This window comes from Dermochelys coriacea, chromosome 14, assembly GCF_009764565.3.
Source record: "Dermochelys coriacea isolate rDerCor1 chromosome 14, rDerCor1.pri.v4, whole genome shotgun sequence".
NCBI classification, from domain to species: Eukaryota; Metazoa; Chordata; order Testudines; family Dermochelyidae; genus Dermochelys; species Dermochelys coriacea.
Genome location: NC_050081.1, coordinates 31067835 through 31094992, shown reverse-complemented (window position 1 = coordinate 31094992; position 27158 = coordinate 31067835). Strand labels below are relative to the sequence as shown.

The following is a 27158-nucleotide window of genomic DNA, read 5'->3' as shown; positions in this document are numbered from 1 at the left end:
TTCCCCCACCCCATCCCCTCTAACCATTACACCACACTCCTAAAAGGGCATCTCCTAGAGTTCCCACCTCTCTGGGGAATCTCCACCATGAATCTCCCAGGCTCCAGCAGCCCCCACCATCCATGACTGCATAGATGTCCAATACGCTGAGCAGTGCTCTGACATCCTGTTAGTTCAGATCGGCAGCTGTTACTGCCTTGTAACTACAGCCCCAGAGGGCCCCTTGCTGCTTCCCTGAATGACATTTCCCTGTCCCTACCCTGAGATGCCCTAGGAGCTGCAGAGACAACTTGGACACACACTGCAATGGGGCATTTTTTACCTCTCTTCTAAACGGGAAAGGTTTCAGAGTACGGGAAAGTGCATGTAGAACCCACAGGAATGTTTCTCCACTAATCCCATCGCCTGCTCCCCTCAGACCCTGCAATCATAGAATCATAGAATCATAGAATATCAGGGTTGGAAGGGACCCCAGAAGGTCATCTAGTCCAACCCCCTGCTCAAAGCAGGACCAAGTCCCAGTTAAATCATCCTAGCCAGGGCTTTGTCAAGCCTGACCTTAAAAACCTCTAAGGAAGGAGATTCTACCACCTCCCTAGGTAACGCATTCCAGTGTTTCACCACCCTCTTAGTGAAAAAGTTTTTCCTAATATCCAATCTAAACCTCCCCCATTGCAACTTGAGACCATTACTCCTCGTTCTGTCATCTGCTACCATTGAGAACAGTCTAGAGCCATCCTCTTTGAAACCCCCTTTCAGGTAGTTGAAAGCAGCTATCAAATCCCCCCTCATTCTTCTCTTCTGCAGACTAAACAATCCCAGCTCCCTCAGCCTCTCCTCGTAAGTCATGTGCTCTAGACCCCTAATCATTTTTGTTGCCCTTCGCTGTACTCTTTCCAATTTATCCACATCCTTCTTGTAGTGTGGGGCCCAAAACTGGACACAGTACTCCAGATGAGGCCTCACCAGTGTCGAATAGAGGGGAACGATCACGTCCCTCGATCTGCTCGCTATGCCCCTACTTATACATCCCAAAATGCCATTGGCCTTCTTGGCAACAAGGGCACACTGCTGACTCATATCCAGCTTCTCGTCCACTGTCACCCCTAGGTCCTTTTCCGCAGAACTGCTGCCGAGCCATTCGGTCCCTAGTCTGTAGCGGTGCAGTCCCTAGTCTGTAGCGGTGCAGTCCCTAGTCTGTAGCCACCCAGCTCCCCCGTGTTTTCTCCTCCTTCTCTGCTGCTGCCAACTATCCCCCACTGAAACCCGAACCCTTCATCCACTTGCTGCCCCTGCACAGGCCCTCCATCGCGGAAGGACAGTCACTCTCTGCTTCAGGACCCATTGCCCCAAACTGAGAGCTCCTGCCACCTGCTAGCCTGTGTGGAGTTTCTGATGGGACACTAGAGACACCTTCCCCTTGTAGCTTTTCCCACAGACAAAGCATTTATAGTTTCTCTTTGCTCTGTGCGCTCTCTGATGTGAAATAAGTTCTGACCTCTCCATGAAGCTTTTCTGACAGACAAAACATTTATATGGTGTCTTTCTAGTGTGGGTTTTCTGATGTTTAATGAGGTCAGAGCTGCTAGTGAAGTTTTCCCCACACTCAAGGCAGTTAAAGGATCTCTCTGCCCTGTGTATTTTCTGGTGTGAAATGACATGAGCCTTCCGACTGAACCCCTTCCCACACTCAGGACAGTAATAGGGTTTTTCTCCTGTGTGTATTATCTGATGATTCATAAGGTTTGAGCTCTGCTTGAAGCTTTTCCCACACTCGAGGCATTTATAGGGTCTCTCTCCGGTGTGGATCCTCTGATGTCTAATAACAGCTGAGCTGTCACTGAAGCCTTTCCCACAGTCAGGGCAATTATAGGGCATCTTTCCAGTGTGCATTCTCTGATGTTTAATGAGGTGTGAACTCCAAGTGAAACTTTTCCCACACTCAAGGCAATTATAGGGTTTCTCTCCTGTGTGGATTCGCTGATGTTTGTTTAGGTTTGAGCGTTCACTGAAGCCTTTCCCACATTCAAGGCAGTTATAAGGTTTCTCTCCTGTGTGGATTTTCTGGTGTGAAATAAGGGTTGAGCTCCGCTTGAAGCTTTTCCCGCAGTCGGGGCATTTATAGGGTTTCTCTTCTGTGTGCACTCTCTGATGCACAACAAGGGTGGAGCTCCGAGTGAAGGATTTCCCACACTCTGAGCAGTTATAGGGTCTCTCTCCTGTGTGGACTCTCCGATGAACAATCAGGGATGAGTCATTACTGAAGATTTTTCCGCACTCAGCACATTCAAACGGTTTCCCTTTAGTGCAGATTCCTGGCTTGATCATGTCTTCAGGAAGGTCCTTCAAACCAACCCCTTGATCAGTGGATTTACCCTGTTCTCCCTCCCATGAGGAGGCTCCCTGCTGTGCCTCTGGCCTGTGCTGATTTTCACAGGCTTCTCCCTGCTCAGGAATCCAGGAAATGTCCCCTTCAGATCTTCCCAATAGTGTTCTCTGTGCTTCCATTTGCTCAGGACCTCCCTGCTGAGGATGATCCTCCTTGTTCTCACTCACCATCCTATCTCCTGATGTGACAGAGAGAGAATCGAGACAGAAGTCAGTCCCTGCACTTGGAGAAGAGTGCAATGAAGCAGAGAAACTGCCAGCTGGCTCAGCAAGGGTTAAAGAAAGCATTTGGGTTAAGCTAGTCCCACCTCGCTATACCTGCAAACAATGCCATGACTGGAAAGAGGATAAAAGAAGGGACCCTGGCTCTGCTCAGGGCTGAAGGGATAGAGCAGTGACATGCCAGCCAGGGCAGCCACCTGGAAGCCAGCACTGGCTCCCCAACCAAGGGGAGACTGTGAATGAACCCCCAGCACCAGAGGTAACAGACTGAGCAGACCCCAGAGATATTGTGGGCTCATCCTCACCTTGCCTGAAGGGACCTGAGATCACACCAAGGCATTTCCCTAGACCCAAAAGGGAACCCTATGGGCAGCAAGCCACCGGCAGGTTGTACTAAAGGGGCCATGCCCCAAACTAAATGGACTTGTAGGAAGTAGCCCAGGGAAGTGGGTTCTGACTCCCTGCCAGAACGGATACCAAACCCATCCTGTTCAGAGGTTAATATACACAGGGCCATGGGCTGGGACCCTGTGGAGAGGGAGGGCCTGGGTGCCCCTTACTACTCCCCTGGCCTTAAAGACAAAGTACTCAGCCCAGTAGGGGACTGAGAGCCTGGAAATCTAATCACTAGGCTTCCCGATCACCTGAGCCCGTTACAAATGGGAATCTCAGAAAGTGGAACAGGAAAGGGGGGAAACAAATTAAAACATCTGGGATAATTAAAATATTGGGTTAATTGAAAAATCAGGATCTAAATCCTTCCCAAAACATTTCCCTAGAAGGGGGGTGCAGGGGGAGGGAGAGAGAGAGAGACACCAATTCTGCTCCCACATCCCATCCGAACATTCAAAGGCAAGCAGCTACTCCCAGGGGTCAGTGAGGGTGGGTGGGAAGTCACGAGCGACATCTGCCATGAGTATGCACCACCTGCTGGGGACAATCCTGACCGGGGGACAGAGACCTGGAGATGCTCACAGGGCCTCTGTGAGAATCTCAGCTGTTTACATACAGGGAGGGCCATCTCTCCCTAGCAGCCACAGCCCTGGAGCTGGGGAAAGTCGCCCTTTCTCAGGCCGCCGAAGCCCTGCATGTCCCAAATTCCCCCCACCTCCTCTTCTCAACCCACTGCCCCCTCCCACCTACCCCTTCTTGCCCCCAAGGCCACCACTTCACCTTACATGTGCATCTTCTCCAGGGTCTAGGCACTTAATTAGTGGAGCCACACCTGCGCGGCTCCACTAATTAGGTGGGTGACCCTTCGTTCTCTTGTGTGCGGCCATCCAGGTACGCACCTTAGAGGGAACTATCCATGGACCACCTGAATGGAGCTCGCAGACCACAGTTTAATAACCTCTGATCTAGACCATCCCTGACAGGTGTTTGGAGATTTTTAAGAGCAGGTTAGACAACGATGGAGAGTCCACAACCTCCCTAGGCAATTTATTCCAGTGGTTAACTACCCTGAAAGTTAAGAAGTTTTTCCTAATGTCCAACCTAAACTACCCTTGCTGCAATTTAAGCTCATTGCTTCTTGTCCTATCCTCAGAGGTTAGAGAGAACAATTTTTCTCCCTCCTCCTTGTAACAACCTTTTGTGCGCTTGAAAACTGTTATCATGCCCCCTCTCAGTCTTCTCGCCTCCAGACTAAACAAACCCCCCTACCTTTTTTTTTTTTTTCCAATCTTCCCTCATAGGTCATGTTTTCTAGACCTTTAATCATTTTTGTTGCTTTTCTCTGGGCATTCTCCAATTTGTCCACATCTTTCCTGAAATGTGGTGCACAGAGCTGGGCACAATACTCCAGCTGAGGCCTAATCCACACAGAGTAGAGCGAAAGTATTACTTCTTGTGTCTTGCTTACAACATTCCTGCTAATACATCACAGAATGATGTTTGCTTTATTTATTTTTGCAGCAGTTACACTGTTGACTCATTTAGCTTGTGATCCACTATGACCCCCAGATCCCTTTCCACAGTAGTCCTTCCTTGATAGTCATTTCCCAGTTTGTATGTGTGCAACTGATTGTTCCTTCCTAAATGGAGTACTTTGCATTTGTCCTTACTGAATTTCATCCTATTTACTTTCAGACCATTTCTCCAGTTTGTCCAGATCATTTTGAATTTTAATCTTATCCTCCAAAGCACTTGCAACCCCTCCCAGCTTGGTAATGTCCACAAGTTTTATAAGTGTACTCTATATGACATTAGCTAAATAATTGATGAAGATACTGAATGGAACCAGATCCAGAACTGATCCTTGCGGGACCCCCTTAATATGTCCTTGCAGCTTGACCGTGAACCACTGATAACTACTCTCTGTACGGCTTTCCAACCAGTTATGCACCCATCTTATAGTAGCTCTATCAAGGTTGTATTTCCCTAGTTTCTTTATGAGACGGTCATGCGAGACCATATCAAAAGTCTTACTACAATCAAAATATAAACACATCAATGGCAGACGGCTTCTCCATCTGTTTAACCAATTCCTCACCTGTGTGGCTGTTTCTCTGGATCTCCCTTTCCTCAGAGTCCTGGAGATCTTGGACCCAGGTCTCTTCCCTGGGAAATCACAACAAGTTTGGGAATTGAAAATCCTGCTCCAGGCAAAGAAAACACATGAGACCAAGATTTTACACTTATTCTAAGACACGGTTGTTTCCAGATGTACTAGCTGGGTGGGTGTGACACACCTTGGTACAATCCAGACTAATGAGCAGCTGTGTCACCCCTGCCCTGTAACCTTGCATGCCTTACAACGCTTTGCTGAAGTAGCACCCACCAGGGCCAAACACAAACAGCCTACCAGCATGCAAATCACACCCTGAGAGAGAGAAAGAGAGAGAGAGTGTGTGTGTGTGTGTGTGTGTGTGTAACTGCAGCCTGCCAGGCCCACTTGGGTTACACTCTGACTCTCACCAGCCTTGGTTATACTTCAGTGTAACACCCATGCACCCCCAAGCTTAGATTTCCCCGAGAAATGTATGTCCTGTACTATCCAGTCCTCTCCTGGACAATACAAATAAAATAAGTCCTTTATTCCTTTAAGGAATATGACTGCTTATTACTTTAAATAAAGTACCCAGACACTCCAACTTAAACACACTAGATTGGATAAAACAGTAAAACAAGTTTATTAACTACAAAGAGATAGGTTTTAAGTGAATACAAGTAATGAGGCATAAAAGTGAGAAATGACTACAAGAAAAATAAAGAGAAGACACCTTCTCACATCTAACAACAATTTATGTTAGATCTGAAGCAAAGTTTCTCACCACATGCTTCCAGCAGTGTTACTGACCAACTTCGGGTCAGGACCCATCTCCCATAATCCAACAGCAATGTTCTTTGTCTGCTCAGGTGCAAAGAGTGAGATGAATGCGGGGGGAGGGAAGGTTTCTTGGGGTGTCTGCCCCTCCTTTTTATAGTCTTGTTTCCCCATTGAGAAGCATTTCCAGCTGAGAACCAGGAGACAAAGAGTCTGTGTGGAAGGATTTTCTCTGCTGCTTTTTTCTCACCTGTTTGCGCTCCCTTTGTCTCCCTTCCTGCTTGATGACTCTAGTTACTGCTTAAATGCTAATGAAGCAAAGCACACATTCCTTTGTTTAGGACAGACCAGTTTGCCAACTTCTGCTATGGTTTGGAACATGTGTTAACAACATCCTACAAGAAAATCTTAATTTTACATACAATGTTGCCACATATTTTATCAAGACAACACTGACCACCAAATTATGAATTTTCAAAAGACACCTCCAATGTCACATTTTGTACAAAAAGTATTCCAGTAGGGTGTAGGGTATGAACACAGGAGTGTATTCCATCACTTGTATAAACCAAAGGAATTGGAAACCATTCCTGGAGACCCTTTGAGGAGGTCAGATGGTTCCTTGGAGATTTGAGGTTCCCCCCTGCATGAGATTCAGGGTCCTCCACATACCGAGGGTTGTTATGATGCAGGCACAACACAGGTCTTCAACCTTTTATCCCCACTTCTAGCCCTGCTGAGATCAGAACCCTGACCAGTCACAGGCAGGGCTGGAAATTACCCCTCCCCACAGAGAGCAGGGAACTTCCCTGGGGAGTTGGGAAATTTCCCAGAGCTTTCATTAAAAATACACACAATTTCTGCTGTGAAAGTGCGATGCCCAGAGCTGCCGACTCTGGTGATTTTTATCACGAGTCTCATGATATTTAGTTGGGATTTCAATCCAAAACTCACACATTTCCCATTATTAGGGGGTGGGGTGGGAGGAGCTGAAGTCAAATGGCCTTCAAGATGGCCACCGTTTCCTTATAGATTTGTCATGTGGAAGTGAGGCTGTCCCTAGTAAAGATGGCCACCAACTGCCTTTGTTTCCAGTGTGAATGATGTCAGGCTCTTCTCAAGGAATATGGCTGGCGCTCCGTTGTTAGGTGACTGGACAGGAAACTCAAGAGGAAAAGTGGAAATATGGAGAGCTAGAGGGACTCTGAGGGGGTCCAGGAGGATGTGTGGGGAACAAAGAGAGGTTGTGGGGGATTCTGCCAGTGGGAGGCTGAGCAGGTGCAGGAGAATAGAGAGTGCAGGGGCACGTGGGGCAGTAGCTGTGAGAGGTGGGAAGCTGTAAATGGAAAGGCAGGTGACTACAGGGGCTGGAGAGAAAAGGAGAGTGTGGGAGAGAAGACTGGCTGGGGTAAAGAGGAAACAGAGTCATGATTAAGCAGGGGAATGGAGAAGTCAGAAAGGTAAATCCCAGCAGCGGGGAGGCCACACTTTTCCATGTACGCTGTTGAAGGTGGAGTTTTGTCGATGCAGTGTGATACACAAGCAGATGGGTATATACACACACACCAGGCAGCTTCATGCATACATCTCTTCCCTACCCCCTGGGCTCAGAAAACAGAAGGCAAATAAAATTGCCACAATTTTTTTTTTTAAACTTGTGATTTTTAAGTTGAACTGGAGAGATTACAGTCAACTTCAGAGAACCTGGAAGGGTGCTGAAAGAGGAGAACATCCAAATTATCTTCTCAGAAATATTTCCTGGCCGATAAGCCAAGAAAGACAGGAAGCAGAAGATTCTGGAAGTGAAGCACTGGATAGGTAAGTGGCATAGGGTTTTGGGTTTGTGGAACATTGTATTACCTTCTGTGGGGTGAAGGGGCTGTACAGGTTGGATGGCTGCATCTCAGCAGAAGGATATAACTGCAAGGGGACAGGCAGGTCAGAGTATTCAGGAAGGCAATAAACTAATACCAACAGAGGAGTGTGAAAAGAGGGACCAAATGAGCACTCAGTAAAAAATTAAGAAGTTGAGAATAACATTAATCAAGACACCAAGAAACATGAAAAGGAAGAATTTTTGAATTGCCTACATACCTATGGTAGGGGCCTGGGTTAAAAAAAAAAAAAAAAAAAATCAAGAGAAACTGAAATTACTCATTTATGAACACAGATTTGATCTAGATAGCGTTACTGAAACTGGTGGGATGATTCACATAATCAGAGTGTTAAATCAATGGTTATAATCTATTTAGGAAGGACTGAGTAGGCAGAAGAAGAGGGAGCATGGCACTCTGTCACAAATGGCATTACCTGTTTCTGAGTCACAACAACTCAGTGCAAATGATCTTAAATGCATACAGATCAGTGTACTAACAGATAAAGCGCAAGATGAGGTACTATTTGGTGTCTGCTACAGACTACCAAATAACTCTTAAAGAACAGGATGAATGGCTCCTCAAGAATCTATCTATAACGTGTAGGGAAGAAAGCTCTGTGATCATGAGGAACTTTAATGCGAGTGACATAGGTTGCAGTTCTCATGCTACCACTACTAAAATGTCATTAGAATTTCTCATTTAAACACGACAATTTACTCACTCAAAAGTGTTGCATCCAACATGGGGGAATTCTATCTGAGACCTCATCTTGACAGATAAATTCCTCTTCATCCTAGCACTAACAATTAGTGGTTACAAACAGAATAAAGTTCATACCGGTTATCTCTCTCTCTTTCTCCTTGGTGCTTTAACAGGGACAGTTTCACAAAGCTGAAGTTGGTTATGAGCCATATCAGCTGGTAACAATAATTTAAACAGAAAAATGTGAATGACAATGGGAAACTGTTTAGAAACATTTTACTAGACGGCCAAAAAGCCGCAATCCCAAAATCGAGAAAGAAAGCTACACTGGTTTAAAAAGGAACAGCCTGGCTTAGCGGGGAAGTGAGAGTATTTTTGAAAACTGAAATATACGCATACATACACAACAAATGGGGAAAAGGGGAGGCTGATAGCAATTAATATGTTAGAAGCTAGGAATTGTATATAATTAATAAGGGAAGCAAAAGGACATAGGGAGAACTCTATGATCAGAATAGTTAAGGACAATAAGGAGTTTTTAAAGCTTACAAGGAAGAAAAGCAATCCTATCAATGTTATTAGTCCATTGCTATATGGAAATAGCTGTCAATAATAATACAGAAAAGGCAGAAGTATTCAATAAATATTTTTGTTCCATATTTGGAAAAAAGCTGATGATATATTCATATCATCTGATGATGATAAAATACTGTCCACTTTAACAATAACTTAACACAGAATGCTAAACAGGAGCTATTAAAGTTAGACATTTTAAAATCAGTGCATCTGATTTGATTTAAAAAAAAATAAAAAAAATAAAAAGCTTGGAGCAGTAGTGAAGTTCCAAAGGACTGGAAGGAAACTAATGTTGTGCCAATATTTTAAAAGGGTAAATGGGGTGACTTGGGTAATTATAGATCTGTCAGCCTGTCATCAGTCCTAGAAAAAATAATGGAATTGATTTCTACAGAATTAGAGGAGGGTAATATAATTAACGTCCATCAACGTGGATTTTATGGAAAATAGATCTTGACAAACTTAAGATTTTTTTTATGATTACGAGTTTCATTGATCAAGGTAACCATGTTAATGTTGTATATTTGACTTTTACAAGTCATTCAACTTGATACCACATGACATTGTGATTAAGAAACTAGAATGACACAAAATCAACATGGCACATTAAATAGATTAAAAACTAGCTAACTGTGTATAAAGTCTCTTTAAACAAAAGCTAACTCTCGTAACAAGTGTTTTCTGTCTGATATGTGCCAGGCAAGGATTTGTGAACTTGTTAAAAATTAATAAATAAATAGTTTAAAAAAATAAACTGGCTAATTGATAAGTCTCAAAATGTAATTGAGAACAGGGAATCACCAGAGAATGGATGTGTTTCTAGTCGAATCCCACAGGGGCTAGTTCTTGGCCCTATGCTATTTAACAATTTTATCAATGACCAGGAAGAAAACAAAATAATTATTGATAAAGTTTGCAGATGACACAAAGATTGGATGAGTGGTAAATAATAAAAAGGACTGGTCATTTTACAGAGATTTGGATCACTTGGTAAACTGGATGTCGGCCAACAAGATGTGTTTCTCTACAGCCACATATAAACTCCTACATCTAGGAACAAAGCAGGCAATATTTGCAAAATGGGATACTCTTTCAGAGTCTCTGCTTCCCAGGATAAAGATTTGAGGCTCAAGGTAATAATCAACTGAATGTGAGTTCCCAGTGTGACGCTGTACCTGAAGGATCACATTAGCCTTTTTAATGTATAAACAGGGGAAACTCGAGTAGGAATAGATAGGTTATATTACCTCTCTGTGTGTTATTGGTGCAACTGCTACTTGACTACTATGTCCCGTTCCGGTATCCACAGTTCAAGAATGATGCTGAAAAATTGGAAAGGGCTCAAAGAACCACAAGAATGATTAAAGGATTGGAAAACCTGCCTTATAGTGATAGACGCAAGGAGCTCAATCCATTTATCTTATCAAATAAATGATTAAGTGGGGACGTGATTCCCCATCTACAAGTACTCATATGGGGAACAGAAGTTTGATAATGGGCTCTTCAATCTAGCAGACAAAAGTACAATAAGATACAGTGCCTGGAAGCTGAAGCAATAGAAATTCAAACTTAGAAATTAGATGCAAACTTTCTACCAGAAAGCATGATTAAACATTGGGGAAAACTTACCAAGGGTTGCAGTGGATTCTCCAATACTGGAAATTTTAAAATCAAGATCAGATGTTTTTCTAAAAGATCCACTCTATTTCAATCAGGAATTAATACAGGGAAGTCCTATGGCCTACGTTATACAGAAGGTCTGAGTAGATGATCACAATGGTCCATTATGGCCTCAGAACTTATGAATCTATGCCCGTCTCCTGACTTTCTGGAGTGACTCTTGGCTTCGGAGTTCTGCGGGTTGGTAGTAGGTCTTTGATAAACCCCTGAACTTGTGGATGTTTCCTCATAGTGGATAATTTCTAACTCTTCTTGCTGGGCCTTTCCCACATCTTCCAGCTCCAAGTTAAAGAGAATGTAGTGTCCCTATAAATAGTTCGTTAGCCCTCACCATGATCTAGTTTTAGAAAACTCCTGTAAGAAAAGCTGAAAACCTGTCAGAACAGCAGCGAATGTAGTTAGGTTTTGAATAGTTGAACTAGTTAAATAAGTATGGTTATTTAGAATTCAACAGTGCCTGCGGTTTCTACAAGTTTCTTTTTGTTGTGTAAAGAGCAAGAGACACAACAATTGGTTATGCAGATGGGATCGGAACCCAGAGACAGAGTGGAATAGGCAATGACTCTGGAGATCCTGTGGAAGTGAAATGAAAAGGAAATCACAGCCTAAGATCACTGGGACTGTCAGAAAACTACTCATTTACTGGGGATGGAGGGGGAGAAAAAAGGGTTAATATGTCTGGATGTTTAGAGAAAATGGACTTGTTTGTTAGCTCAATAGAGGACTGGCCCTCATCTATCAAGGAACTAGAACAGTATCTAATCACTAAGTACCTAAGGAGAAAAAGTTGGTGATTTTATTAAGTGTAATGGAGGGGCACACAGAGTTCTCAGGGGTAAGAGGGAAATCAGGGACACTGGTAGGTTCCCAATAATCGCTTACCTGTGCCTGTTACATTGCAGCCATTTCCCTTCACTATCCCCAGGGACAGTGGGAAAATCTGGAGTGAAACCTGGATGTTACTTTCCAGCCTGTCAGGGTGAAAAGGGAAGAGGGAAAGTTTCAGAACGGGGCTTTAGACAATTTGACACATTGGTTCATCCCCCTCCCCTTCCCTGCAAACAGATGTTCTGCATTCTGCCACACTGCAAAAATACTGGGGCATTTTTCTAAACCCATCAACACATAATTAAACCCTCCCAGAACCAAATACTAGAAAAGAACAAAATCAAAACAGCTGCATGGGGTTCGCCCTGAGATTGTCACCCAGGGCAGTAGCAGGGACTAGGCTGAGGTAGGAACTGACTTTTCCGGCCTCTGTTCCTTATCTTGTGCAATGAGAGGTGAATCTAAAGTCAACAGACCTGGGCAGGTTTAGGAGCCTGTAACTTCTCTCCCCACTTGCTTCTCCTTTCCCACACTTTTTCTCTCTCCCTTTCACTGCCCTTCCCCTCTCCGGACAGGAGGTCTAGTTGCTGTTTTGTTGCGGCCATATCTACTCTGCAGAGCTTATGCATATATAGACCTTTAGTGTAGACGCAGCAGGAGTATTTCTTCCGGTGCATGAACACCGCTTCTCTTGATAGCCGTGCCAACAGAAACACTTTGTCGGCACAGCTGTGTCTACCCTGGGGGTTTTTCTCGGCATGGCTATGTTCGCCGGGGTGTGGAGGAAACCACACAACTTTGTCACTAAAAGAAAAGCAGGACTTGTGGCACCTTAGAGACTAACAAATTTATTAGAGCATAAGCTTTCGTGAGCTACAGCTCACGAAAGCTTATGCTCTAATAAATTTGTTAGTCTCTAAGGTGCCACAAGTCCTACTTTTCTTTTTGCGAATACAGACTAACACGGCTGCTACTCTGAAACTTTGTCACTGTAACCTTTAAGCTGGCTCGGCTCCTGCAGGCGCTCAGGGGCGCAGAGCCTGGGAGGGGGGCAGGGAGAGCAGCAGCGCTGGGACTCGCAGACCCCCCGCCCCGGGAGCAGAGCTGGGGCGAGGAAGGGCTGTTGGTGCAGAGTCACTTTCCTGCCCGGCCCCAGCCCTTCCCCCGGGTCCCCCCCCCGCACCTGCAGGCTCCGGCTCAGGGGCTGGTTCCAGGCCCCGGAGAAAGTCCCCCGGCCGGGCCCAGGGGGGCGCTAGGGAAGGGCTCTCCCCGCACACACCCCGCTGGGGCGCACTAGCTCAGCCCGGGCTCCCGGCTCGCTATGGAGGCGGCAGCAGCATCGCCCGCGCTGCCTGACCCAGGAAGCTCAAATTGCAAATATCCTGGATTCCTTGGCAGCCCGAGTTAAAGGGCCAGCGCAGCCTGCCCGTCCCCAGCCTCCGCACCACCCGGAGCCCTCTGGTGGCAGGAGCTAATGAATCGCGCCCCCCCTCCTGCGCTCTGCTCTGGGGATGAAAACGTGGCCCAGGAGGGATCCAGCCAGAATCTTTTCCCAACCCTGGAAATGCGTCCTACAGAGCAGCATCCCCTGCTGCCCGCCGGGGCTGTGTCTCCGCTCCGAGGGTCTCTTTGATTGGGGGACTCTCGAGCGATGGGCTCTCTGGTCCCCAGAGCATCTCCGCAGGCGCCTGATTCCCACTCAGACAGCAGCGCCGCTAGGAGAAGGGAGGTGAACGCTCCCTCACCAGCCGCCTTGCAAAGGGCACCCGGACTGACAGGCACACACCTTCAGCAGGAGCTGGGGGACAGATGGTAACTGATTTAAAACAAAACAAACCAGTATGGCACAAAGCAAATGGATTAAAAACTGGCTAGCTGACTAGCTGGCTAGCTGGTCTCAGAATTGTATAATGAGGAACCATCACTGAGCCGGTGTGTTTCTGGTGGCTTCCTGCAGGGATCAGTTCTTGGCCGTACCCTACTTCACGTTTTCACCAGCGAGCTGGAAGAAAACCAAAAAATATCACCCATAAAGTTTGCAAATTGCAAAGAAGGGGGGCAGTAAATATAAAAGAGGACAGGTTGCTGACAGAGAGCGTCTGGGTGGCTTGGTGAGGTGGGTGCAAGCAATCAATTTATGTTTTAATATGGCCAAATGCAGAGTTATGAATCTAGAACCAAAGAATGTAGGCCACACTTGCAGGATGGGGCGCTGTCCCATGGGAAGCAGGAACTCTCTGAAAAAAGACTTGTAGGATATGGTGGACAATCAGCTGAACCTGAGCTCCCAGGGCAATGCTGTGGCCAAAAGGGCTAATGTGATCCTTGGATGTATAAATGGGAATATCCAGTAGGAATAGGGAGATTGTGTTACCTCTAAAAAAGAAAAGGAGTACTTGTGGCACCTTAGAGACTAACAAATTTATTAGAGCATAAGCTTTCGTGAGCTACAGCTCACTTCATCGGATGCATTACTGTAGCTGTAGCTCACGAAAGCTTATGCTCTAATAAATTTGTTAGTCTCTAAGGTGCCACAAGTACTCCTTTTCTTTTTGCGAATACAGACTAACACGGCTGCTACTCTGAAACCTGTGTTACCTCTGTATTTGGCAGTGGTGCAACCGCTGTTGGATTATTGTATTGATAAACTGGAGAGTGTTCAGAGAAGAGCTGTGAGAATGATTAAAGGACTGGAAAACAAGCTGTACAGTGACAGAGTGAGCTCCTGGGGTCTATTTTTGCTTTGCAAAGGGAAGGTTAAGGGGTGTCTTGATCACAGTCTATAGGTACCTACATGGAAAACAGAAATGTGATACAGGGAGGCTCTTCATGTTGTCAGACAAAGGTGTAACAACATCTAATGGCTGGAAGGTGAAGCCAAATGCAGACAAGAAACAAGGTGCAATTGTTTAAGAGTGCGGGTTATTAGCCGGTGGGAAATTTACTAATTTTAAAATCATGACTGGCTGTTTTTGAAACCATATGCTCTAGTTCAAGCAGGAATTAATCCAAGGAAGTTCTATGGCTTGTTAAGGAGGAAGTGGGACTAGGTAATCACAATTGTCCCTCCTGGCCATGTAATCAATGAATCTATGTAAAGCTTCCCCATAGAGACCAGCCCTCAACCTATTTGGAAATCAGTTGAGAGTAGGATTGCCAGGTGTCTGGTTTTCAAAGGGAATCTGCTGCATCCAGTCGGCATATCTGACCAGACACTAAAACTCCGGTTTGGCTGCAGTAACGGGCCTCTACCACTGGGGGGCAGGACGAGCAGCAGCTGTGGCTGGAGCCCCATGGAGGAGCTGCTCAGCTGCTGGTGCCTGACAGAGAGCCCTGGCTGGCTTCCAGACAGGGCTGCAAGAAGTAGGTGCCACCACCCGGTGGAGAATCCTATTCACCACCCCCCTTCTGCCTGCCGTGCCCTGATTGCCCCGGCCCTGGCTCCTGGGACTTGCCCCTCCCCACCCCTGGCCCCTTGCTCCAGGGACCTGCCCCCATGTGTCCCAGCTCCTTGCTTTGGGGACCAACCTCCCCGCTCTGCTGTGCCCCAGTTGGGCAGGTGGGCAGGCTCCACATCAGCTCCTCCCAGCCTGACTCTGCAGGCAGCAGGTGAGTCCTGGGAGATGAGGGAATGAGGGGGGAATAAGGGGGGAAGGAGAGTGAAGAGTGAGCGACAGAGGGTGGGGGGACAGGGGGAGGCCTCAGGGGAAGGAGCGGAGCAGGGCAAGCGCGTTCAGTTTTCAGCAATTAGAAAATTGGTAACCCTAATGGTAACGCTGAAGGTGGGGACCAGGAGCAGCAGGGGAGAGCTGAGATCTAAACGCACTATGTGTTGCTATTTCTTCCTCTCCCTTCTAACCCTTGTTCATTTCCAATCATTCCCCTTTTCTTCTATTTTCCTCCTTTTGTTATTTTCACTCTGTTTTTGCCCCCTTCACACAGCCACATTTTCTGTCTCTCACACTCACCACAGTCTCTGACTCCACACAGCCCTTGGGGCTCTCATCTGCCCCTGGGCCTCCTCTCTGCCCATTGGGTCTCTCAGACCCACCCCACTGGGGCTCTGATCCACCCTCTCTGAGCTTTCAGTCCCCGCCTGGGACTCTAAGGATCATCATACCCCTGGCAGAGCTCTGGGAGACAGACTTTGCACACACACACAAAATTATTAGGAATTTATTTGTATAAAACAAAACAGATTCATGTAAAAATTTCAATGAGACATAAAAGACTCACCCAAAACCTGAATTTCATGAAACATGAGTCCCTGCCCCACCCCACTGTCCAGAAACAAGAAAACCCCTCCCAGGGCAATTATTTCAGGAATAATCCCAGTATGTCACAATCTCAGATGAGTCCCTGCCTGAAAACAGGGATAAGGGATTCCAGCTACCGTCCTTCCCTTCCATTCAGTAATACGCTCCCCCTGACAGAAAGAGCTGGGAAGGCACCGGAGAACATCAAATACTCATAATCATGGATTACATCAAAAAGGCTGAGGTGTGTAATGCTGGTTTTTTTGCTTTAGTATTCACTTGTGTGACCACATAATTAACATAATTAATATTAACAGCAAAGGAGGAGTGCAAGCCAAAATAGGGAAAGAACAAGTTAAAGAATAGTTAGATAATAATATTCAAATGGGGCTATCCTGATGAAATTTACTCTAAGGTACTTTAAGAAACTATTTGAAGCAGTCTCTGAATCATTAGTTTCAGAGTAGCAGCCGTGTTAGTCTGTATTCGCAAAAAGAAAAGAAGTACTTGTGGCACCTTAGAGACTAACAAATTTATTAGAGCATAAGCTTTCGTGAGCTACAGCTCACTTCATCGGATGCATTTGGTGGAAAAAACAGAGGAGAGATTTATATACACACACACAGAGAACATGAAACAATGGGTTTATCATACACACTGTAAGGAGAGTGATCACTTAAGATAAGCCATCACCAACAGCAGGGGGGGGAAGGAGGAAAACCTTTCATGGTGACAAGCAGGTAGGCTAATTCCAGCAGTTAACAAGAATATCAGAGGAACAGTGGGGGGTGGGGTGGGAGGGAGAAATACCATGGGGAAATAGTTTTACTTTGTGTAATGACTCATCCATTCCCAGTCTCTATTCAAGCCTAAATTAATTGTATCCAGTTTGCAAATTAATTCCAATTCAGCAGTCTCTCGTTGGAGTCTGTTTTTGAAGCTTTTTTGTTGAAGTATAGCCACTCTTAGGTCTGTGATCGAGTGACCAGAGAGATTGAAGTGTTCTCCAACTGGTTTTTGAATGTTATAATTCTTGACGTCTGATTTGTGTATCCCTTCCTGCTGTTTTATAGCAAAATGATAAATTTCACATTGCATTTTCCTACTATATCACATGTTGCCATCACTACAGTGAAGGGCCTGTCATTGTTTCAATTTTAAGCCCCTATTTGTCAGGGGTTTATAGCTTGGCTGCAACAATTCAATTCATGCTGATGCTTTACATACCACAACCCCTGCTTACCACCTGAGATGTCTGCTGGATCTAACAAAGACTGTACTGGGGAAAGGATTGGACCCAGACTAAGAAGGAGTCTAGTCTGTGAAAGAAGCTTATTGGAACATCTTTGAGGACTCTTCATCTGAATTGGTCCCTGAGTATCAGGCTGGTCCCAGTAGTTTACCATATGGGCTTTTCAGCAGAGACCTAAGAAAAAGAAACATTGTTTGGATCATAGTACACTGCACAACAGCAAGAGTGTGGAGGGAATATTGGTTCAGGATACTGGAAAAACATTATAATTTACCAAGATTAAAAATCTTTAATCTCCATGAGGGTCAATTGGCTACCATTCTTCCCCCTTACCTCAGAAATGGCTGCATTTCAGAGGTGATGACAGTTTATAGTCTGTGAAGTGCTTTGTGTAGCACCTTTCCTTTCAGAAGGTCCCACAGTGAGACTTGGTATGTAAAGCATCAGCATGATGCTCTAATAAATTTGTTAGTCTCTAAGGTGCCACAAGTACTTCTTTTCTTTTTGTGAATCATTAGTGAATATCTTTGAGAACTTGTGGTGGGTAGGTGACGTCCCAGAACACTGGAGTAAGGCAAACATGGCTATCATTATCATGCTCTAATAAATTTGTTAGTCTCTAAGGTGCCACAAGTACTTCTTTTCTTTTTGTGAATCATTAGTGAATATCTTTGAGAACTTGTGGTGGGTAGGTGACGTCCCAGAACACTGGAGTAAGGCAAACATGGCTATCATTAAAAAGGGAAACAGAGGACTGGGGGAACTATAAACCAGTTACACTAAGTTAATTAACTGGAAAGAAACTGGAACAAATTATTAAACAATCAATTTGTAAAACTATTTTACAAAAACTATTTTGTAAAACCTACTGGATAATAGGATAAGAAATAGCCAACATGGATTTGTCAAAAATTTCAAAAAGGCTTTGACAAGGTCCCTCACCAAAGGTTCTTAAGCAAAGAAAGCTGTCATGGGATAAGAGGGAAGATCCTCTCGTGGATCAGTAACTGGTTAAAAAATAGGAAACAAAGAGTAGGAATAAATGGTCAGTTTTCAGAATGGAGAGAGGTAAGTAGTGGTGTCCCCCAGGGGTCTGTACTGGGACCAGCACTGTTCCACCCATTCATAAATGATCTGGAAAAAGGGATAAAAAGTGAGGTGGTAAAATTTGCAGATGATAAAAAACTACTCAAGATAATGAAGTCCACAGCAGACTGCAAAGAGTAACAAAGGCATCTCACAAAACTGGGTGACTGGGCAACAAAATGGCAGATTAAATTCAATGTTGATAAATGCAAAATAATGCACATTGGAATACATAATCCCAACCATACATATAAAATGATGGGGGTCTAAATTAGCTCTTACCACTCAAAAAAGAGATCTTGGAGTCATTATGGATAGTTCTCTGAAAACATCCTCTCAATGTGCAGTTTTCAGAGTAGTAGCTGTGTTAGTCTGTATCCGCAAAAAGAAAAGGAGTACTTGTGGCACCTTAGAGGCTAACAAATTTATTTGAGCATAAGCTTTCATGAGCTACAGCTCATTTCATCGGATGCATGCAGTGGAAAATACAGTTGGGAGATTTTTATATATGCAGAGAACATGAAACAATGGGTGTTACCATACACACTGTAACAATAGTGATCAGGTAAGGTGAGCTATTACCAGCAAAAGAGCAGGGGGGGGAGGGGGGACCCTTTATAGTGATAATCAAGGTGGGCCATTTTCAGCGGTTGACAAGAACATGTGAGGAACAGTGTGTGTGTGGGAGGGGGAATAAACATGGGGAAATAGTTTTACTTTGTATAATGACACATCCACTCCCAGTCTTATTCAAAACTTCAAAAACAGACTCCAACGAGAGACTGCTGAATTGGAATTAATCTGCAGACTTGATACAATTAATTTAGGCTTGAATAAAGACTGGGAGTGGATGTGTCATTACACAAAGTAAAACTATTTCCCCATGTTTATTTCCCCCCACCCCCACTGTTCCTCACACATTCTTGTCAACTGCTGGAAATGGCCCACCTTGATTATCACTACAAAAAGTCCCCCCCCGGCCCCCGCTCTCCTGCTGGTAATAGCTCACCTTACCAGATCACTCTTGTTACATTGTGATGGTAACACCTATTGTTCATGTTCTCTGTGTATATAAAAATCTCCCCACTGTATTTTCCACTGCATGCATCCGATGAAATGAGCTGTAGCTCACGAAAGCTTATGCTCAAATAAATTTGTTAGTGTCTAAGGTGCCACAAGTACTCCTTTTCTTCTTTCAATGTGCAGTGGCAGTCAAAAAAGTAAACCATGTTGGGAATCATTAGGAAAGGGATAGATAATAAGACAGAAAATATCATATTGCCTCTATATAAATCCATGGTAGGCCCACATCTTGAATACTGTGTGCAAATCTGGTCACTCCATCTCAAAAAAGACATACTGGAATTGGAAAAGATACGAAAAAGAGCAACAAAAATGATTAGGGTATGGAACGGCTTCTGTGTGAGGAAAAATTAATAAGGCTGGACTTTTCAGCTTGGAAAAGAGACGACTAAGGGGGGATAGGATAGAGGTCTATAAAATCACAACTGGTGTGGAGAATGTAAATAAGGAAGTGTTGTTTACTCCTTCTCCCAACACAAGAACTAGGGGGTCACCAAATGAAATTAATAGGCAGCAGATTTAAAACAAACAAAAGACCTATTTCTTCACACAATGCACTGTCAACCTGTGGAACTCTTTGCCAGAGGATGTTGTAAAGGCCAAGACTATAACAGGGTTCAAAAAACAACTAGATAAGTTAATGATGGATAGGTCCATCAATAGCTATTAGCCAGGATGTGCAGGGGTGCAAAACCATGCTCTGATGCGTCACTAGCCTCTGTTGCCAGAAGCTGGGAATAAGCCACAGGGGATGGATCACTTGATGATTACCTGTTCTGTCCATTCCCTCTGAAGCATCTGGCACTGGCCACTGTTGGAAGACAGGATACTGAGCTAGATGGACCATTGACCTGACCCAGTATGACTGTTCTTAAACGATACCAAACCAATCTAATTTCCTCTTTGACAGGGTTACTGGTCTAGTAGCTGGGGGAAAGCAGTAGATGTGATACATCTTGTACTCCTGACGCAGGGGTGGGCAAACTTTTTTGGCCTGAGGGCCGCATCGGGTTTCTGAAATTGTATGCTTGGCCAGTTAGGGGAGGTTGTGCCTCCCCAAACAGCCAGGTGTGGCCCACCGCCACTCCCAGGACCCTTGCCCCATCCAACCACCCCTTCTCCCTGACCATCCCCAGACTTCCCGCCCCCATTCAACCCCCCTGTTCCCGCCTTCTGACTGCCCTGACCCCTATTCACACCCCCACCCCTTGACCACCCTTCCCGAACTCCTCTGCCCTCTATCCAACCTCCCGATCCCTGCCCCTTTACCGCGCTGCCTGGAGCACCGGTGGCTGGCAGCACAGCTGCACCAGGACAGGCAGCTGCACTGCCCGGCTGGAGCAGCCACACAGCACACAGCACAGAGCACGGGGTTAGCCGGGCTCTGCAGCTGCGCTTCCCTAGGAGCTTGCAGCCCTGCCACCCAGAGCATTGTGCTGGTAGTGCAGTGAGTTGAGGCTGCGTGGGAGGGGGAACAGCAGGGGAGGGGCCGGGGGCTAACCTCCCGGGCCAGGAGCTCAGGGGTCAGGCAGGAGGGCCCTGTGGGATGGAAGTGGTCCATGGGCCGTAGTTTGCCCGCCTCTGTCCTGATGGAATTCTGCGCACCTGTGTAAGTGCAGAATTCTTATGGTTCAGAAAAATGCAGAAGAAATATGTGGGGGACATGCACCTCTTCCCTGGCAGCGCAGGCAATGCATCTGTTCCAGCATGCCTAGAGTAGCCGTCAGAGATGCAAATCACTGCGGGGGAGAGGGGCTGGGCATGCATGCCTGCAGGGGGGAAGTTAGTTACCGTCAAGGGGCAGGGCTGGGTGCACGTGAGCAAACAAGCGGGAGAGACTCTGGCTTTGGCTACATTTGTGAGTTACAGCGCAATAAAGCCGCCCAGAGCGCTCTAACTTGCTCCCCATCCACGCTGGCAAGGCACGTAGAATGCTCTGACTCCCTGGCTAGAGCGCTGCTGGTACTCCACCTCCCCGAGAGGGATAAGGTTTGCTGCGTATTGGGTGAGATGCTACAGCGTCAGTGTGAACGAGGAGTTACCTTACAGCGCTCTGATTGCCCTCTGGAAAGGTCCCATTAATTGAAGTGGCTTCTCTTGTCTTTGTTGTGAACTCCGGCAGGAATGCGGAAGTGGCCCTTTCAAAGCTCTGTTTCGGAGTGCCAGCTGCTTATCTCCGAGAAAAAAACAAACAGCTAATGTTTGCTTTGAGAGAGAGAGAGAGGCGGGGGAGTCAGGGGGCGGGTCTGTACTTACAAGACAGCATGCTGATGCACTCTCAGCACCCCAAAAACCCACTCTTTCTCCTCCCACATACACACAACACACTCCACTCTACCCCCTCCCCATTTGAAAAACACATTGCAGTCACTTGAATGCTGGGATAGCTGCCCATAATGCACAGTTCCCAATGCAGCTGCAAGTGCTGCAGATGTGGCCATGTCAGTGCGCTTTCAGCTGTCAGTGTGGACAGACTGGAGCGTTTTCCCTACTGCGCTGTACGAAGGCTGGTTTAACCCAAAGCGCTCTACATCTGCAAGTGTAGCCAAGCCCTTTGTCCCTCTTCCTTTCTCCTGCAGAGTGCCTGGCGTGGAGGGGTAAGGCTTTTTGTTAGGCAGGAGGCAGGCTCTGTCCCCTGAGGCAGAAATGTAGCAGCCTGCCTGCCTGCCTATGTTCCTTCACTGCAATGAAGCAAGCAGCTATTTTGCCAGATTTGGAAATGCAGTCAGCCAGTGCTATCCCTTAAATTGCCTGGAGGCTCATTTTATAGAAGATCACAAGGATTGGATTGAAACAAAATTCAGTCAGTTTTTATTTGAGAGGGGATAAGGTGTGGAATAAGAAGAGTGTTCTTTCTGTGCAAAATTGTTTCAACGTTTGAAACAAAACACTGTTCTTGATGGGGAAAAACAACATTGTTAATGGTGCTCCTGATAGTTGATCTCATTTTCTGAGGCAGAAATGTAGCAGCCTGCCTGCATAGTAATGTGGTTAATGTTTCTATTGTTAGTTAACTGTTCCCATTCTCAGTCAATTACCCCAGGAGCATAAAACCTATAAACATTTTAAGGCTCCTTTACATTGCCAGAGTGATGTAAAGGAGCCTTATTATAAAGGACAGTAAGGAAATCCTCAACTAGAAAGATCTATGTGCTTCCTCACTTTTTCCTGTGCCAAAGTGACACAATGGGGTTAGATTATAGCTCAGGATTTATTTTACTTACCCATTTAAAAAAAAAGACTTTGAAGGCAAATAAAACATTTATCAAGCAGTTAATAAAATGTCAGGACAATCAGAACCAAGCACTTCCCAAAGTACCCAGCCAGGTCCAGATGAAGTTACCAAATGACAAACGGATATTCATTCTTTTGCATGACATGGACAGCCTTCACATCATGCATCAAAACTGCTACACAGCTTCTCGTGCTCGAGAATTCCTTACAAAATTGTATGTGGATGGGGACAAATTATTTTGCATAACCTGCAATGTTGTTCTCAATCAAGACTGACTGTTATTGTGGATCTTTTTGCATTAAAAAAACGCATTATTTTGACAAATAAAATATGCAGAATTTTAAAATATTGTGTGCAGATTTTTTTTTTTTTGGTGCAGAATTCCCCCAGGAGTAATCTTGATTTTAGTAAGGCTTATGACCCAGTCCCACATGATATTCTCATAAGCAAACTAGGAAAATGTAATTTCGTCTAGACCACTATACGGTGGGTGCAAAACTCTTTGCAAGGCCATACTCAGAGAGTAGTTATCAATGGTTCATACTCAAATATGAGGAACATATCTAGTGGGGGTCCCTCAGGGGTCAGTCCAGGATCTGGTACCAGTCAATATTTTCATTAATGACTGGGATAACAGAGTGGAAAATATGCTTATAAAATTTGTGAATGACACCTAGATGGGAGGGATTTCTAGCCCTTTCAAGGACAGGATTAGATTTCAAAATGACCTTGACAAATTGGAGAATTGGTCTGAAATAAAGTCAGTAAAGACAAATGCAAAATATTACACTTAGGAAGGAAAAAAAATCAACTGCTTTCTAATAAGTCAGAGGTCCTGAAACTGTGGGGTGCGGTGGAACATTTGGGGGGTGCGGCGGAGTCCAGGCCAGACCCCTTTGGGGGTGGGAGGGAACGCCACCCAGACCTGCTTCATTCCCAGCTCTGCTCTGGTGCTGCCCCCAGCCGTGGCCCCGCACCCCTGCACCACCCTCAGCCTCGGCCTCTGACCATGGCCCAGTCGTGGCTCCACACCTGGCCCCACCTCTCTGGGGAATCTCCACCATTAATTCCCCAATCTCCAGCCGCCCCTACCATCCATGACTTCAGAGATGTCCAATACACTGAGCAGTGCTCCGACATCCTGTTAGTTCAGATCGGCAGCTTTTACTGCCTTGTAACTACAGCCCCAGAGGGCCCCTTGCTACTTCCCTGAATAACATTCCCCTATCCCTATGCAGAGATGCCCTAGGAGCTACAAAGACAACTCAGACAAGAACTGCAATGGGGTATTTTTACCTCTCCTCTAAATTGGAAAATATGTGTGTAACCCACAGAAATGTCTCTCTACCAATCCCATCGCCTGCTCTCCCCAGACCCTGAAATCACCCAGCTCCTCAGTACCCAGCGTTTTGTTCTTTTCTGCCCCTGTCAACTATCCCCCACTGAAACCCAAACCCTTCATCCACTTGCTGCCCCTGCAAAGACTGTCTATCAATGAAGCACATTTACACTTTGCTTTAGGAGAGCACAGACCCATTGTCCCATAGTGAGAGCTCCTGCCACTTGCTAGCCTGTGTGGAGTTTCTGGTGGGACATTAGAGAGACCTTTGCCTTGTAGCTTTTTCCACAGACATAACATTTATAGTTTCTCTGTGTTGTGTGCGCTCTCTGGTGTGAAATAAGTTCTGACCTTTGCTTGAAGCTTTTTTGACAGATAGAACATTTATATGGTGTCTTTCTAGTGTGGGTTTTCTGATGTCTAATGAGGTCAGAGCTCCTACTGAAGTTTTTCCCACACTCGAGGCAGTTAAATGATCTCTCTGGCCTGTGCATTTTTTGGTGTGAAATAACGTGAGCCTTCCGACTGAACCCCTTCCCACATTCAGGGCAGTAATAGGGTTTTTCTCCCGTGTGGATTCTCTGATGATTCATAAGGTCGGAGCTCTGCTTGAAGCTTTTCCCACACTCGAGGCATTTATAGGGTCTCTCTCCAGTATGAATCCTCTGATGTCTAATAACAGCTGAGCTGTCACTAAAGTTTTTTCCACAGTCAGGGCACCTATAGGGTATCTTTCCAGTGTGCATTCTCTGATGTCTAATGAGGTGTGAGTGCCGAGTGAAACTTTTCCCGCACTCAAGGCAATTATAGGGTTTCTCTCCTGTGTGGATTCGCTGATGTTTGTTTAGGTTTGAGCGTTCACTGAAGCCTTTCCCACATTCAAGACAGTTATAAGGTCTCTCTCCTGTGTGGATTTTCTGGTGTGAAATAAGGGTTGAGCTCCGCTTGAAGCTTTTCCCGCAGTCGGGGCATTTATAGGGTTTCTCTTCTGTGTGCACTCTCTGATGCACAACAAGGGTGGAGCTCCGAGTGAAGGATTTCCCACACTCTGAGCAGTTATAGGGTCTCTCTCCTGTGTGGACTCTCCGATGAACAATCAGGGATGAGACATTACTGAAGATTTTCCCGCATTCAGGACAGCTATAGGATCTCTCTCCTGTGTGGATTTTCTGATGCACAATGAGATGTGATCTCCGATCAAAGCTTCTCCTGCACTCAGCACATTCATACAGTTTTCTTTTAGTGCAGATTCCTGGCTGGATCGTGTCTTCAGGAAGGTCCTTCAAACCTCCCCCTTGGTGAGTGGGTTTATCCAATCTATCCCCAGGGGAGTTTTCCCGCTGCCCCTCTGGCCTGTGCTGATTTTCATAGGCTTCTCCCTGCTCAGGAGTCCAGGAAACTTCCCCTTCAGATCTTCCCGATAGTGTTCTCTGTGCTTCCATTTGCTCAGATCTCCCTGCTGAGGATTCACCTCCTTGTTCTCACTCACCATCCCATCACCTGATGTGACAGAGAGACAATCCAGACATGAGTCATTCCCTGTACCGGAGGAAAGGGAATCTCAGAAAGTGGAAGAGGAAAGGGAGAAACAAAATACCTGTTGGGAAGACTGGAAAATCAGTTGTATCCTTCCCAAAACTTTTCCCTAGCAGAGAGGTGGGGGACCAGTCCTGCCCCCACAGCCCATCCGAACAGTCAAAGGGAGGGAGCTACTCCCAGGTGTCAGCCAGGGTGGTGGGGAATTCATGAGCAACATCTGCCATATGTATACAACACCTGCCTGGGACAATCCTGGGTGAGATAAGGCAGAACTGGAGGAGCTCACAGAGTTTTTGTTCCCCAGTAATTCCTGCATCAAGCCCATACATTCTTGGGGAGCTACAGTAAATCTTTTAGAAAGACTCAATTTCTGCTTTAAACACTTCCAGTGACAGAGAAACCAATCCACACCATTTTGGATTGAATTTCACAGGCCTTTTCTTCCCGGGGGAAAAAAAGAAACAAAGCCTTTTTTTTTAACGCTATTTTGAAGTCCTAGGAGTTGTTTAACAGAGATTTAAAAAAAAAAAAAAGCAGGCTTTTTCAAAACAAAATATTTCCTCCAACTCTGAATAACAATACCATTCCCCCCCCCGCCCCCAGCTCCCTCCAGGCAGGTAGAGCTCTTGGTAAGTATGAGTATCAAAATCAGTTAGTTCAAAGTAAAATGTCATATACATGACTTGTTCATACTGCTTGATATACTATACACTGAAATGTAAGTACAGTATTTATATTCCAATTGATTTATTTTATAATTCTATGGTAACAATGAGAAAGTCAGCAATTGTTCAGTATCAGTGTACTGTGACACTTTTGTATGATTTTGTAAGTGAGGTGAAACTTGGGGGCTATGCAAGACAAATCAGACTCCTGAAAAGGGTACAGTAGTCTGGAAAAGTTGAGCACTACTGACCTGGAGTCTCCAGTTCAGGAGCCAGTGTGGGTAGAGCCCGGGGCTGCCCCAGGGGCTGGCTCCAGCCACTGGAGAAAGTCCCTCCTGCCTGCGCACAGAGGGGGCTTTAAGGAAGGTTCCCCCCACACAGACCCCACTGGGGGAGCAGCAGCTGCTCAATCCAGGCTTCCAGCTCACAATGGAGACAGTAGCAGCTTCTTCTCACACTGACCACCCAAATGCAGGAGCGGCACAATCTCTGAGCCTCTGTGACAATAATTATTATGTATTGCAGTGCAGAAGTGCCGAAGAGCCCTTAATTCTCCCTACTTCCTGCCTCACCCCTGCCAGCACCAGATGCAACAACCGCTCTCAGCAACCCCTTCCTATGTCCCTGAATATCAACCCAGGCAGCCTGCAGCCCTCCCTGGGACCGGCTGTAACTTGAGCTTAGAATGTCCGTCTGCAGAGAAAGGGGTGGGGGAGGGAATTGGGGATATGAAATGGACTAAAGTTTGTCTCTCTCTCCAGCAGAGACCTGGAACAGAGCTCTGTGTGGCTCCAGAGCTTGTCTCTCACACCAAAAGAAGTTGGTCCAATAAAAGATATTACCTTGCCCACCTTGTCTCTCCAAACTCCAGTATAAGCCCCTTCTGAAATTACTCTACTTGCCCTGCCAGGATGCTCATCCGCATTTTGCTCCTCATGGAGCCATCCTCTGGGGGCGAAAAGGGAAATTGGCTGCTTTGTTGTTACTGAGCAGGCTGGATGGATCTGAACATGCTCAGTAACATCTGCTGAAGCCTCTGCCCTTACTGGCAATCAGAATCTGTTATACACAGTTTTAAATGAGGGGAGAGAGGGGGCAAATTGGTGGGGAGGGATGGGCAGATTTTGTTTTTACAGGGCTCAAAATGTATCCAGAGATGGGTCAA

General features: G+C 45.8%; 1 protein-coding gene across 3 annotated transcripts; it reads right to left on the bottom strand.

Moving 5' to 3' along the window:
• Nucleotides 1-1210: 1210 nt before the first annotated feature.
• On the bottom strand, nucleotides 1211-27158 carry LOC119842493 (zinc finger protein 664-like). Of its 3 annotated transcripts, XM_043496971.1 has the most exons (3): nucleotides 26245-26669; nucleotides 24022-25289; nucleotides 1211-2300 (listed from the first exon to the last, which is right to left on the bottom strand). In XM_043496971.1, the coding sequence occupies exons 2-3, from the start codon at nucleotides 25229-25231 to the stop codon at nucleotides 1375-1377; spliced, it is 2136 nt and encodes a 711-aa protein (XP_043352906.1). In that variant the 5' UTR covers nucleotides 25232-25289; nucleotides 26245-26669; the 3' UTR covers nucleotides 1211-1374. The 3 variants fall into 3 exon arrangements, with proteins under 3 accessions (XP_043352906.1, XP_038226661.2, XP_038226660.1); XM_038370733.2 differs by lacking the exons at nucleotides 1211-2300; nucleotides 26245-26669 and adding an exon at nucleotides 26836-27158 and having other exon boundaries at nucleotides 20851-25289; XM_038370732.2 differs by lacking the exons at nucleotides 1211-2300; nucleotides 26245-26669 and adding an exon at nucleotides 26845-27158 and having other exon boundaries at nucleotides 20851-25289.